This window comes from Bos taurus, chromosome 12, assembly GCF_002263795.3.
Source record: "Bos taurus isolate L1 Dominette 01449 registration number 42190680 breed Hereford chromosome 12, ARS-UCD2.0, whole genome shotgun sequence".
Taxonomy (NCBI): Eukaryota; Metazoa; Chordata; class Mammalia; order Artiodactyla; family Bovidae; genus Bos; species Bos taurus.
Genome location: NC_037339.1, coordinates 13072428 through 13086174, shown reverse-complemented (window position 1 = coordinate 13086174; position 13747 = coordinate 13072428). Strand labels below are relative to the sequence as shown.

The 13747-nt window shown below is 42.9% G+C and overlaps 1 protein-coding gene across 1 annotated transcript in view; it reads left to right on the top strand.

Moving 5' to 3' along the window:
• The window catches only part of EPSTI1 (epithelial stromal interaction 1), a 100008-nt gene that overhangs the window by 29194 nt on the left and 57067 nt on the right, over positions 1-13747 (top strand). Inside the window, exon 6 of the mRNA XM_002691775.6 lies at positions 10149-10222. Coding sequence (XP_002691821.2) covers positions 10149-10222 — 74 coding nt within the window. The remainder of the gene's footprint in view (positions 1-10148; positions 10223-13747) is intronic.

Here is a 13747-nt window from a genome sequence, read left to right as displayed (position 1 = left end):
CACCCCAGACCTTCTGAAACAGAACTGGCATTTTAACAAGCTTCCCAGGTGATTCTCGTGCGCATCCTGGTTTGAGGAGCCTTCATCTAAACTGCCTTGAGAGAGACAGGGCCGCCCACTCTGGCCCTTCCACAGACCTGATTTTTCTGGCTAATTGGCTCGGACTGCCACCCTGACCTAATTTTTCCTACTGTATATAAATCTGTGGCTTTCATAGTAAATGTGAGCCTATTTAGTAGCTTGTGTCAGATAAAAGAAAAATGGACATTAGCCATCTCGAAATGGCATGCTTCACATTGCCAGTGTGAAAATGGCCAAGGGAAGCGATAATGGCTGTGCTTATGGAGCATTTATTCTTTGAAATGCACAGCAGACACACACATGGACACCGGCGTACAAAACACCACCCTCCTCCCCAGGCACATGGCTGCTGTCCAAGGAACGACAAGCCAAGGAGAATCCAAGCAGCCTGTTGCCTCCCGAGGACTTCCAGCTTGGCCCATTGGTCTTAACACCCCCTTGACCTTTATTTTGTCCTCTCCCGGGAGGGCCACCGGACTTCCCAGGTGGCACTAGTAGTAAAGAACCTGTCTGCCAATGCAGGAGACGTAAGAGACGTGGGTCGGGAAGATCCCCGGGAGGATGGCGTGGCAACCCACTCCAGTATTCTTGCCTGGGAAATCCCATGGACAGAGGAGCCTGGTGGGCTACAGTCCATGGGGTTGCAAAGAGTCAGACGTGACTGAAGCGATTTAGCACACATGTATGCAGGAGGGTCACCTAGGAACACCAGGTCTCTTTCTGATTGGCCACCACCTGTGTGTGAGTGAGGGGAGCGTAAACTGCATTCCCTGTATCTGGGAGGAGTTAATCCTGTGGGCTCAGGGGCACTTAGGCGAGGGCACTGGGGTGCTTCAGGTAAGCTTGTATTCCCTATACTACAGGACGTTGATGATGCGTGCTCTTCCAGTGGTGTGCTGGGACCTCCTTGTTGTTACATTTTTATGAGTTAGATGACTTCATGTTGGTAGATTGAAACTGACCACGAGGGGTTATTCTCACCACTGGAATCAGTAAATGCTACAAATCAACCACCCCTCCCCTCCTTGCTAGAGCTACCTGTTAAATTTATCAGCACACCACTGCTTCACCCTAAAGGAAATAAGACCTCCCTCCCTCTCTCCCATTCTAAAACTAAGCCTCAGAGGGCTGGTGGGGCGCAAAGATTCTGTGAATTATCTGGCATGTTATGTATCTGATTTAAAAGTGGATTCCAGGCAGAATAACACCCCCTCCCCTGCTCTTCCACATCCTAATCCCTAGAATTTAGGAAGATGTGATGTTACGTGGCAAAGAGGAATTCAGTTTGCAGGTGAAATTAGGTTACTAATCAACTTACATTCAAATAGGAAGAATAGCCCACATTATTCAGGTGGTTCCAGTGTAATCATGAGGTTCCTTAAATTGGGAAGAGGGATGCAGAAAATTGAGAGCATTAAAGATATGGAGCTGCTGCTGTTGCTGCTGCTGCTGCTAAGTCACTTCAGTCGTGTCCGACTCTGTGTGACCCCATAGACAGCAGCCCACCAGGCTCCCCCGTCCCTGGGGTTCTCCAGGCAAGAACACTGGAGTGGGTTGCCATTTCCTTCTCCAATGCATGAAAGTGAAAAGTGAAAGTGAAGTTGCTCAGTCGTGAACGACTCTTCATGACCCCATGGACTGCAGCCCACCAGGCTCCTCGGCCCATGGGATTTTCCAGGCAAGAGTACTGGAGTGGGGTGCCATTGCCTTCTCCAAAAGATATGCAGCAGGAGAAAGATTTAGCCTGCCGTTGTTGGCTTGAAGATAGAAGAAGGGCACTGGATAAGAGACTAAACCTATAGGTAGGAGCTACAAAACCGTAATGTGGAACCCCTAACTCTACACTGACCAAATAGATGACTGGCACTTAGCACAGCAGGACGTACAAACAGATGTGATTTCTGGAAACAGAGTTCTTATCGTAGGGGTAGAACGAAGTAAAGACTCAGCTGTAGTCTTTGGAGGGCACTCATTGCTAGCTACCTGAAAGCCTTGTGGTCGTGACAGCTGGTACTGGAATCTGCTAGTTTCCCTCAACCTCAGGATATTATTTGAGCCCCATGAGACCCATTTTGGACTTCTGATCTCCAGAGCTGTAAGATTATTAACAAACTTATTGTTTTAAGCCACTAAGTTTATAGTTGGTACAGCACCAACAGAAAGCCAATACAATCCATGTGGTTATACAGTGTATTAATTTCACTTCTTGGAAGTCTATATGGAAGAGAAAATATTGCCAAAATATCAGTGCATCAGTAAAATAAAGTCCTTGAAAAAACAAACAACAGCCTAACACATGCAGGGACTTGCTTTGTCGCTGGATCTCAGCGTGGTAGACACTTTTCAGGAATTGTCACAGTGAGCCTTTCACCTAAATGCAGTGCCATGGAAATAAACCTCCACCACACTTTCCCCTCATAATCACATTGATGAATTAAAGAATCATTTGATTTTTTTCCCCAGCCTTTCATAATGCCCACAAACTTAAAAAATAAAAATCTCCAAGTCCATGTCAAAGACCTTCTTTACCTCTTGGATTTATCTTAGTCTGCTTTTGATCAACACATGTTTGAAATAATATATAGTGCTATATAGTTTATGAATATTTTCATTCGATTCTCCCAACTTCTTAGAGCATCAGGACGTCAGAGGGGGAAGAAACCAGCTAGAAATCTGAGTGGTAAACGAAACCTTTCTTTGCTCCTTCCAATAAACTATAAAGTCATAAAGCTGATGAAGTTATGTGGAGCCCTAGAGGTCATGGTATTTTTTATAGACACTGAAAAACATAAGTAGTTAGTTTTAATGCTAAAAGTGAGGTAGGAACTACTTCATACCTACTTCATTTTCTATTTAGCATAGAAAACAAGGTCTGCATATTAGGGGCGGAGGTGCATTCACATACACGTTTTTAAGGAATCACACCTGTTGCTTATTTCTAGGAAACAAATAGTAGTAAGGGCTAATTTAGAACAATTTTAGGGTTAAAACTCAACATCAAGGTAATTATTCCAATACTGCTTTTAAAAATTGGGAAAAGTTTCCATTTCTGAAAACTTTCAAGGAACAAAACAAAACTTTCAAGTTTTTCCCAGAAATATGGTTCCTACATTATGCATTTCTTTGTGCATGACCCAGCGTGGGCATTAAGCCTCTGATTGTTGAAATGCAGTAGGGTCCCATTAATTGACCCCATTAATTAACACATAATGATATCTCTGAAATGCAGGTATAGAATTAAAAGTGTAAGCCGTTCATTTATTTATGCTTAACTTTCCTTATCTGTAATAAAGTGTGTGTGTGTGTTAGTCGCTCAGTCATGTCCAACCAACTCTTTGCAACCCATGGACTGTAGCCCAGCAGGCTCCTCTGTCCATGGGGTTTTCCAGGCAAGAATACTGGAGTGGGTTGCCATTTCCTCCTCCAGGGGATCTGCCTGACCCAGGCATCCAACTCACGTCTCCTGTGTCTCCTACGTCTCCTGCATTGCAGGTAGATTCTTGAGCCATTGCGGAAGCCACTGTCTGTAAAATGGGTATAATAATATAATAATGGGACTGGTGGGATTAAAGGATACAGTACATGCGAATCCCTTTGTATTGAATACCATGGATAGTGCTAAGGAAGCACTGAATAAGGTGCCCTGACCTAATTGACTGTATCTGTAAACAAGCACCCTATCTCATTTGACTCTCTTACTATTCTTTAAACTATGTGTTTATTTGGCTGAGTCGGGTCTTGCTTGTGGCGCGTGGACTCTCCCGTTGTGGTGCAGGGACTCTAGCTGTGGTGTGGGCTCTCCCGTTGCGGTGCAGGGACTCTAGCTGTGGTGTGGGCTCTCCCGTTGCGGTGCACGGACTCTAGCTGTGGTGTGGGCTCTCCCGTTGCGGTGCAGGGACTCTAGCTGTGGTGTGGGCGCTCCCGTTGCGGTGCACGGACTCTAGCTGTGGTGTGGGCGCTCCCGTGCGGTGCAGGGACTCTAGCTGTGGTGTGGGCGCTCCCGCTGAGGTGCACGGACTCTAGCTGTGGTGTGGGCTCAGCGGCGCTGGCGCCTGTGCTTAGTTGCTCTGAGGCAGGTAGGATCTTAGTTCTCCAGTCAGGGATTGAACCCACCGTCGGCTGTATTGCGAGGCAGATTCTTAACCCCTGGACCACCTGGTAAGTCCCTACCTCTCTTACTATATCAACCTCTCGTGTGGATGGCAGACAGGATTTTTATTTTACACACGAATTGGATTGGCTTAATGATTTCATTTTCACTACGTGCACATGTTCATTGGAAGGACTGATGCTGAAGCTGAAACTCCAGTTCTTTGGCCACCTCATGCGAAGAGTTGACTCATTGGAAAAGACTCTGATGCTGGGAGGGATTGGGGGCAGGAGGAGAAGGGGATGACAGAGGATGAGATGGCTGGATGGCATCACTGACTCAATGCACATGCGTTTGGGTGAACTCTGGGAGTTGGTGATGGACAGGGAGGCCTGGCGTGCTGTGATTCATGGGGTTGCAAAGAGTCAGACATGACTGAGCGACTGAACTGAAGCTCACATGAACTGGGTTGCTGGAGAAAAAACACATTTGGCTCCTCTTCTCGCAGAAATTGTTGGGCTTCCCTCTTAGCTGGGTCTTTAATCATCCCCAGGGCACAACATTTTCCTTTGCAGTCTAGGCTCATCTCTAATTATCAACATCGTTCTCCCTTATCCTCATTTTTCATTTTCAACACATGACCTCATTTCTCACCATCTCGGAGATAAAGACCATGAGGCTGAAAGTCTCTATATTTTTCTGTTTCCTTACTCTTTCTTTGCTGCTTCTACACCCACCTCATCTCAGGAGGAATAAGAAACTGCTTTTCCTTGTTGCCGTGATGGATTCTCCCACCTGTGCTTCCCATCCCGTCCCATCTTTCCTCCATCCTCCTCAGGGACCATGTTGCTCCCTCGGTTAAGGCTCCATTTCTTCTGTAGCTTTCGTGTTTGTTTTTCTCTCTTAGGGTATAATCACACTCAAATCTCTCACCTTAAAAACAAATTGTCTCTATGCTGGCTTGCTTTCAACTCCTTCCTCCCAAGCATCACAGCTCAGCTCCTTGAAAGTCTTCTCTGCCCCACTGGATTCCCACATGCCAGTCTGTAGACCAACTCCTATCAATCATCTGAACTGCTCCCCTCCAAAATCTGTTTTAAGTGATGCTCCCCAGGTGATTTGCTGAGCTCAGCTGGCTTTTAGGAACTCACTTTCTTTGAGTCCTCACCTTTACTTCCTCCTTGGTGGGCCAAATTTGACTTCTGTCTCTAGTAATTCATTGGTTTGGATCTAGCTAAGATGGAGCTTAGTTGAAAAACGCAGTGGAGACTCTTCAGCTCCTAATTTATTTAAACTGTTTGTAATATTGTATCTATTAAGCATTCTGTCCTTCAGACTCTCTCCTTCTGGACTTCCTCTGGACCCTGTTCCCTGCTTGTTTTCTATTACTGATGTTCTATCAGGTCCCTTCCATTCATATTCTCATTGCCTTGCGCTGCCATATTGCTAGGTGAAAGCCCCCACCTTTCCACATCCGGATTTTGCTTGTGCTGATGATCTGTGAAAGCTACATCTCTCGTATTCCTGAATTACAGAACATCTATTTTACTGTATGCTAGCTATTTCTTTCGAGATATTCCACAGTATATCTCAATACAAATGAGCATACTCCTAACAGGTTCAAAACTGACCTCATATTCATTCTGATGCTCTTAAATCATAGTCACCTGTAATCTTCCCCCCTTTTTGACTCATCCTATTATTAATATGGATTTCCCAGGTGGCACAGTGGTAAAGAATCTGCCTGCCAATGCAGGAGGTGCGAAAGATGTGAGTTCGATCCCTGGGTTGGGAAGATCGCCTGGAGAAGAAAATGTCAACCCACTCCAGTATTCTTGCCTGACAATTTCCATGGATGGAAGAACCAGGCAGGCTACAATCCATGAGGTTGCAAAGAGTCTGACATGACTGAGTGCGTGCGTGCACACACATATACGTTAATATAGCCCGCCTCCCATATTTCCTTTTTACTCTCCTCTTATTTCTGTCCCCTATATTTTTCCAGAGTTTGTCCTTTCTTTTATGTCTGTGTTGTCTTAATTTGGGACTCATAATTTTATGATGTGGCTTGTGAGAACCACACCATTGGTTTTTATATTTGTGATCCTTTCTGCTGCTTATCCTTCATGTTGCTTTCAGGATTAACTGCTTACTATCCTGCTTAAAATAATACAGTGGCTCATCATTGCCTTTAATGAAGTCCAAACTCCTTTACGTGGCATATATATTTCTTTATAATTGCCCCTTCCTGCTTTCTCAATCTTATCTTCCACCCATCTCGTACAAATCCCTTTGAATTTATACATAAGCTTCTTGGGGTTTCCTCAACTGATATATTCTCTTCTGCCTTTTGGTACTGAAAATATATGTTATAAATATGCCCTTTTCCTAGTCAGGGCCATGACTAGCCCATCGTTGCCTTCGTGCAAATTAGAAACAGATGCTTCGTCCAGGCAGGCAGTTCTGTGGGTGCTCAGACTGCCACAGAGGTGACAGATGGTACCTTTGTGAGACACAGAGAAAGATACCTCTGCCGTGCTGAAGCCCCCTGTGCCGGGATGCAAAGCTTGGGGAGCTGAATGCTGCCTCTATTTTAGCCCTTTGGACCCCTCTGCTAGGCCCCTGGGCAGTGAAAGGCTCATATAGTGGAATGCAGTTTCCTGCTCCCATTACCCCCGTTTCCTCCTTCGAAGTTCTTGCTTAATATTGGTCTCCATCTAGAATTTCTATCTCTCACTAGACCTGTGGTTCTTATCCTTTTATTTGGTCATCAGCCCTTAGGGAAATCTGAAGAAAGCAAGCTATGAACTCATTCACCATAAAACTGAGCATATTCCTAACAGACACCTAATTCATGCACCCAAGGTTAGAAACCACTGAGTCAGGCTAACCCTGACTCTACCCCTAACCCAAGATGGGGCCTGCCACATAGAAGACGCTGAACGAATGTTTATGGGAACTGTTGAAAGCATTTCTCCAACAGGCCACTTCTGTGCTTGTTTCTTTATATTCATACTAGAGATTTGCAAACCTTTACTCCCTAATATATTTTATACTTTGCCATCGTGGCTTTCTTGTCTATGGTCCCAGCTAGCTTCTCGAATTTTCCAGGGTAGGCACTGCTTGGTTTATATCTGTAGTCCCAGCATCTAACAGAACACAGTATGGAGCATGTAGTAGGCATATGAGGAGTGTTTACTGAGTGCCTGGGATTCCGTGACAGTAAATGATTTGCTTCAGGTCACTCAGTGATGGTGAACCTAGAACCAACTCCATCATTTTTTCCTCTGGACCTTTCTTCTTAGATATTTTACATTCTGCCTTTGTATATGCATGTGTAAGTATGGTTGGGTGACTCCTTAATGCACTGCTAAATGGAAAGAAAGAAATAGTCTGACTAAATCTAAGTATTTGGATTAGTGTACTAAAATACCTGGGCTTCCCAGGTGGCTTAGTGGTAAAGAATCTGCCTGCTAAGCAGACGTGGGTTCGATCCCTGGGTCGGGAAGATCCCCTGGAGAAGTAAATGGCAGCCCACTCCAGTGTTCTTGCCTAGGAAATGCCACGGACAGAGCCGCCTGGCGGGCTACAGTCCACGGGGTCACAAAGAGTCGGACACAACTTGCTGACTGAACAACACAAAGCAACCAAAACAACTACCATGGTGGAAGGCACTGAATACTCAAATACTCCAGAACTGTGAAAACTACTTCTCCATCCACTCTTCAGGGAGGCACAGATCTTTGTTGGATGGAATATAGCTACTGGGTACTATTTCCGTGAGCTGAGTACAGTGCCAATCTACTGGTGGAGAGTCCGTGTCCCAGTTTCTGACCTCACTGAAGGAACCCAGCCGTGGCCTCTGGGGGCCTGTGTGGCTTTCTCACTGTTCTCTCGGGAGCATTCCTAGTTCTGGTTTGATCAGTACCTACCTGCTGCTTGCTTGCTGCCTTGTAACTCTTGGCCCCCCCTCTTCCCCACCGAGATGTGGGGAGCTCATCAAAATTGACCACTTTTGGTCTCATGAGTCAGGATTTTTTTTCTAGATTGAGATCATGTTTATTCAGTTTGCTTCCTAGAACTGTTTCATTAATAACCCCATTGCCTTGTTTCATTAATAACCCCGTTGCCTAATTGATGCTTTCGGATTGTAGTAAATTTTCCCTATTATTAATTTTTTTTTCCTGAAACCGAAATCATCCATTTTACCTTTCAAGATGGGATAAGTAAATAGTTCTGTGTGAATGAAGGCTTCCACGGAAATGAACAATTTTTTCCCTCTTTGGAAAATGGAACTAAACTTATGTTAGAGTTTGGAAGTGATGATTTCCATTTTCCTTTTTCACAGGTCGTCCCAGTGGACAAGTCCATTTTTTTAAAATTAAATCAAATAAAAGATGCTTGACATTAAAACTTCAAATCTCTCCTGTGTTGTGGAACTTGTCTCAGCTCCCCATTAAATTTGCTGTCTAGGAAGTCTACTTGTTTTTCATATGCAAATTTAAAAACTGACAGTTGTATCATAGTTAAAAAAAAAAAAAGCAAGTTTTCTGGGTTATTAAGTCGGATTAAAATATGTCAGAGCCATGGTGACAGTAATATCAAATGTGAAATTCTTTAGACTCTCCAAGCAACTAATTAAAAAAAAGGAGAAGAGTATTTACGCAATAGCTTATTTTGGACATTTGCTGTTCTGTCTCTCAACAGCTTTAAGTGTCTGATTCTAAGTCAGAAGGGAACTGAATTGGCTTATTGAAAATTGTTTCCTGAATGCTTTATCAGGATATAGAGTGATATATATATATATATGTAGTATAAACTATTTAATCATATACATATATATGATTAAATCATATACATATATATATTTATATCAACTATTAAACCATTTATCATCATTTTCATTTAACATGATTGGTATGGAAATTTTATGTTTTCCCTAGAACATTCTGAAGACATTGCTTAAGATAGAAATATTGCTATCATCTGAACTAAGATTAAATTAAATATTGCTATCATCTGAACTAAGATTAAAAATATGAAATACTGATTTTTGTGATTATACCCATCAATCTGGGAGAGGGGGACAATGGAAGGAACTCGGGGCTTCTGGCTTTCAGTGTAGGGCCCAAGAGTTGTGAGAGGGTATTATCTTTGCTGCCCTGCTATGTACCATAATGGATTATGGAGGCCACCTGAACCTAAAGATTTTGGACCTTGGGTAATTTTAACATCATGATTCTGCTTAGTTCAGTTCAGTTCAGTCGTTCAGTCATGTCTGACTCTTTGCGACCCCATGGATTGCAGCACCAGGCCTCCCTGTCCATCACCAACTCCCAGAGTTCACTCAAACTCATGTCCATTGAGTCAGTGATGCCATCCAACCATCTCATCCTCTATTATCCCCTTCTCCTCCTACCTTCAATCTTTCCCAGCATCAGGGTCTTTTCAAACGAGTCAGTTCTTCACATCAGGTGGTCAAAGTATTGGAGTTTCAGCTTCAGCATCAGTCCTTGCAATGAATATTCAGGACTGATCTCCTTTAGGATGGACTGGTTGGATCTCCTTGCAGTCCAAGGGACTCTCGAGAGTCTTCTCCAACACCACAGTTCAAAAGCATCATTCTTTGGTGCTCAGCTTTCTTTATAGTCCAACTCTCACATCCATACATGACTACTGGAAAAACCATAGCTTTGACATAGCAATGCCTCTGCTTTTTAATATGCTGTCTAGGTTGGTCATAACTTTTCTTCCAAGGAGCACACATCTTTTAATTTCATGGCTGCAGTCACCATCTGCAGTGATTTTGGAGCCCAAAACATAAAGTCTCTCACAGTTTCTATTGTTTTCCCATCTATTTGCCATGAATTGATGGGACCAGATGCCATGATCTTAGTTTTCTGAATGTTGAGTTTTAAGCCCACATTTTCACCTAAAGCTTCCTTAAAAGATAATATTTTGTTACTTGCAATTTCAGAGCAACAAATTAGAGGAGAAAAAAAGACTTCAAGAAAACCTCAGAAGAGAAACTTTTAGAGAGTATCAGCAATAGTAAGTTTGTTTTCAGAACTTTGTACCTTTTACAGAGATATTGTTCATTGTGCTTTTAAATTCCGGGTGATGGTAACTGTTTAAAATATCTGGTAATGAATTCTTGGCTATTAATTATGTAATTGAACTCTAAAAGTGAGGTTCTAAGTTTGGAGACATCTGTACTCACCAAAGTTGTGGTTTGTAGTCAACAGATTAGAATGAATACTGCTAAATTTGAGAAATTCCATATTCTAAATAACTTGGAGGGCTTGATTTTTTGGTAATCCAGGTTAGTTTTGATTATGAAGACTTCTGAAACACCAATATAAGCAAGACACTGTTTGAAAAGAAGTACCCAAGCAGAATCTAACTAGGGATTTAGCTAATGGACTGAGGACTTACATTTTTATAAACAAGATTTGAGAAATAATTTCACAGTTATCAGCAAAGCTCCAATTGATGGTCATGCATCAAGGTACTTTTTCCAGTGTGACTTGGGAATCACAGCAGCTAACCTGTATAGGGCAACCACAGCATGCTTTATAAGTTTGTGTCCCAGCTCTAAGTAACACCGCCTAAAAGAATAGACAAAATTGAAGAACCGTATTTCTGTCCCTAGATTAACACCAAATATTGTGGAATTAAAACCAAGCAGATCTGGGTTCAAAATCCTAGCTCCATTCTCCAGCTGTGACATTGGACAAACTACTAAACCTCTTGGAAACTCAGTAGTTTTTTTGTTTTTTTGGGTTTTTTTCCTAATAGGGTTGGTAATATACCATCAGCCATTTGTAAGGATTAAATAAAATATATAAATGGTATACAAGTGATTTCATTTTATGGAGACTTGATAAGTAACTTCGTACAGAAAGAGGTTCTTGCTGCATGGAATCAGAAAACTCATTTTGTAGAGACTGTATAGAGATTGGGAGAAGGCAATGGCAACCCACTCCAGTACTCTTGCCTGGCAAATCCCATGGATGGAGGAGCCTGGTAGGCTGCGATCCATGGGGTCGCTAGGAGTCGGACACGACTGAGCGACTTCACTTTCACTTTTCACTTCCATGCATTGGAGAAGGAAATGGCAACCCACTGCAGTGTTCTTGCCTGGAGAATCCCAGGGACGGGGGAGCCTGGTGGGCTGCCGTCTACGGGGTCGCACAGAGTTGGACACAACTTACGTGACTTAGCAGTATAGAGATTTTTGGTTGCACCAGAGCTAGACATTGGCCTCCCACTTTCAGATGGATTGTTCTGACTGCTTCCTCTTATCTATTCCCATTGTTATACCTCATTTGCAGAATTTAAGCTTATTCGCATGTTGGTGTGAGCATATGTGACACCCTAAAGTGTATTCCTCTTGTAGGTACAGCCCTCTCTGGTTTTCTCATTCCACTGAAATTTTCTTGCCTCTGTTGTAAGCCCTAACTCCTTGCTTTAAGACTCAAGTCAGAATGCAAAATATATTTCTCAATATTTCACTTTGCCCCTTTTCAAATGGGGCACTTTGTCTCTGCTACCCAGGCCAGGTAAAAAGTGGGAGATGGAAAGGGGTTGGGTGGAAGTGCTAATGAATGGTGTTATCTTTCCCCACTTTTGTTTTAAGGCAGGCACGGGGTAAGAAAGCTGGTGTGAAGCTAAACACCAGGAGAAGTTGACTGTCCTAGAGATTGAGGGAGACAGGCAATGCTGCTGCTGCTGCTAAGTCGCTTCAGTCGTGTCCGACTCTGTGCGACCCCATAGACGGCAGCCCACCAGGCTCCCCCGTCCCTGGGATTCTCCAGGCAAGAACACTGGAGTGGGTTGCCATTTCCTTCTTCAGTGCATGAAAGTGAAAAGTGAAAGTGAAGTCGCTCAGTCGTGTCCGACTCCTAGCGACCCCATGGACTACAGCCTACCAGGCTCCTCCACCCATGGGATTTTCCAGGCAAGAGTACTGGAGTGGGGTGCCATTGCCTTCTCCGAATGTATTGTTGCCTCTGCCTTCTTTGGTAGATAATGGATGAGAGTTGATTTCTTGGCTAATCAGTAGGAGTTGAAGGAGATATAGTGATTCCATGGGGGCATGTTGCCTGGAGACAATAAGAAAGTATTTTAGTATTGTAATACATAATATATTTATCCTGTGGCATCCTCCTTTTACACTGGAAAAGGGAAGACCTTCTCACTGTGAGGAATCTTAGGTACAGGACTAGGAAAACAAGCTTATCCTCTGTGAAGTTTTAACATGATAATGTGAAGGATAAGAGATTCTTAGAGTTTTAGAGGATGTGGGAGATTGTGTCATTAAACCTTTTTTATTTTTCCTAGTCCTCCAGCTTCTTGAGTTTGTGTTTTACTAAATATTAGAGATCATCCTTTTTCTGTAAAGAAAAAAGAATTCTACCCTCAGCCACCTCACACACTATCAGTGGAGCTGAATTCAATTTCATGCACATTTCACTCCTGCTTTCTTCTGCTTATCGTAAAAGTCCCAGTTAACCAGGAAAAAGAGAAACTGGCTGAAAATGAGAAGTATCTCAAATTGATTTTTAAAGCCTATTGAGAAACACAAGAAGAAGTATATGTGTGTGTGTTTTAAGTATATTTTGTTTTGAAGTGCTTTCGAAATTAAAAGACTAGTAGCTAATGAAATGAATGACCATTATATAGCTAGAAATATGAAAGAAACTTCTTGGAAAAGATGGATCCTCTGTATAACAAGCCTTTATCATATTTTCTTAGACTCAATTTATGGTGGAGAGACTGAATAGGACAGCTGTTAGAATTTTTTTTTTTTTTATATTTATTTAGCCGCACCAGGTCTTCATTACAGCACAGCGGATTTTTGACCTCCGTGGTGGCATGCAGGATCTTTAGTTGCAGCATGTGGGATCTTCATTTCCTGACCAGAGATCAAACCTGGGCCCCCTGCATTGGGAGCATGGAGTCTTAGCCACTGGACCACCAGGGAAGTCTCCCCTGAGCTGTCAGAATTTTAACAGCACAAAGTTTTCACCAGACCAACCAGGCTGTTCCCTATTCCATCTTCTTACCCCAAAGTTAGATTCTTCTGAAGGTGTTCAAATGAAGGATCACAAAATAGAAACACAAATAAGAAATATTTTTGATGCCATGATATGTGTGATTCAAATATCAGACTGGGAGTGGTGGTCTTTGCTTTGTTTTCTGTAGAAAAGGGCAACCATAGACTTGAGCAGACTGTAACTCCAAGTTGCTGGAGAAAAAGCTCCTGATAGTATCCTGGGGCACCACCATGGGAATCTTAATGTGCTCTTTCTTACCACCTTGTTCCAGGCTTGTTCATTTGCTTCTGATTATTTTTAGTGTTGTCAATTATTTAGCTAACAGGCAGAAAACTAGGCTTTTATTGACATCTAAAGGGACTCTCCTGAGTGTAATAATGAAGGCAGTTTATTGAATGCCTGTGAGGTTGCTTTCTAATTGTACACATTAATCTGCCCGTGCAAGCTGGCTGAAATACACAAGCAGATTGCACATGCAGATGGAGCACACGGGATAGCTTTTATGAAAGGACCTCTG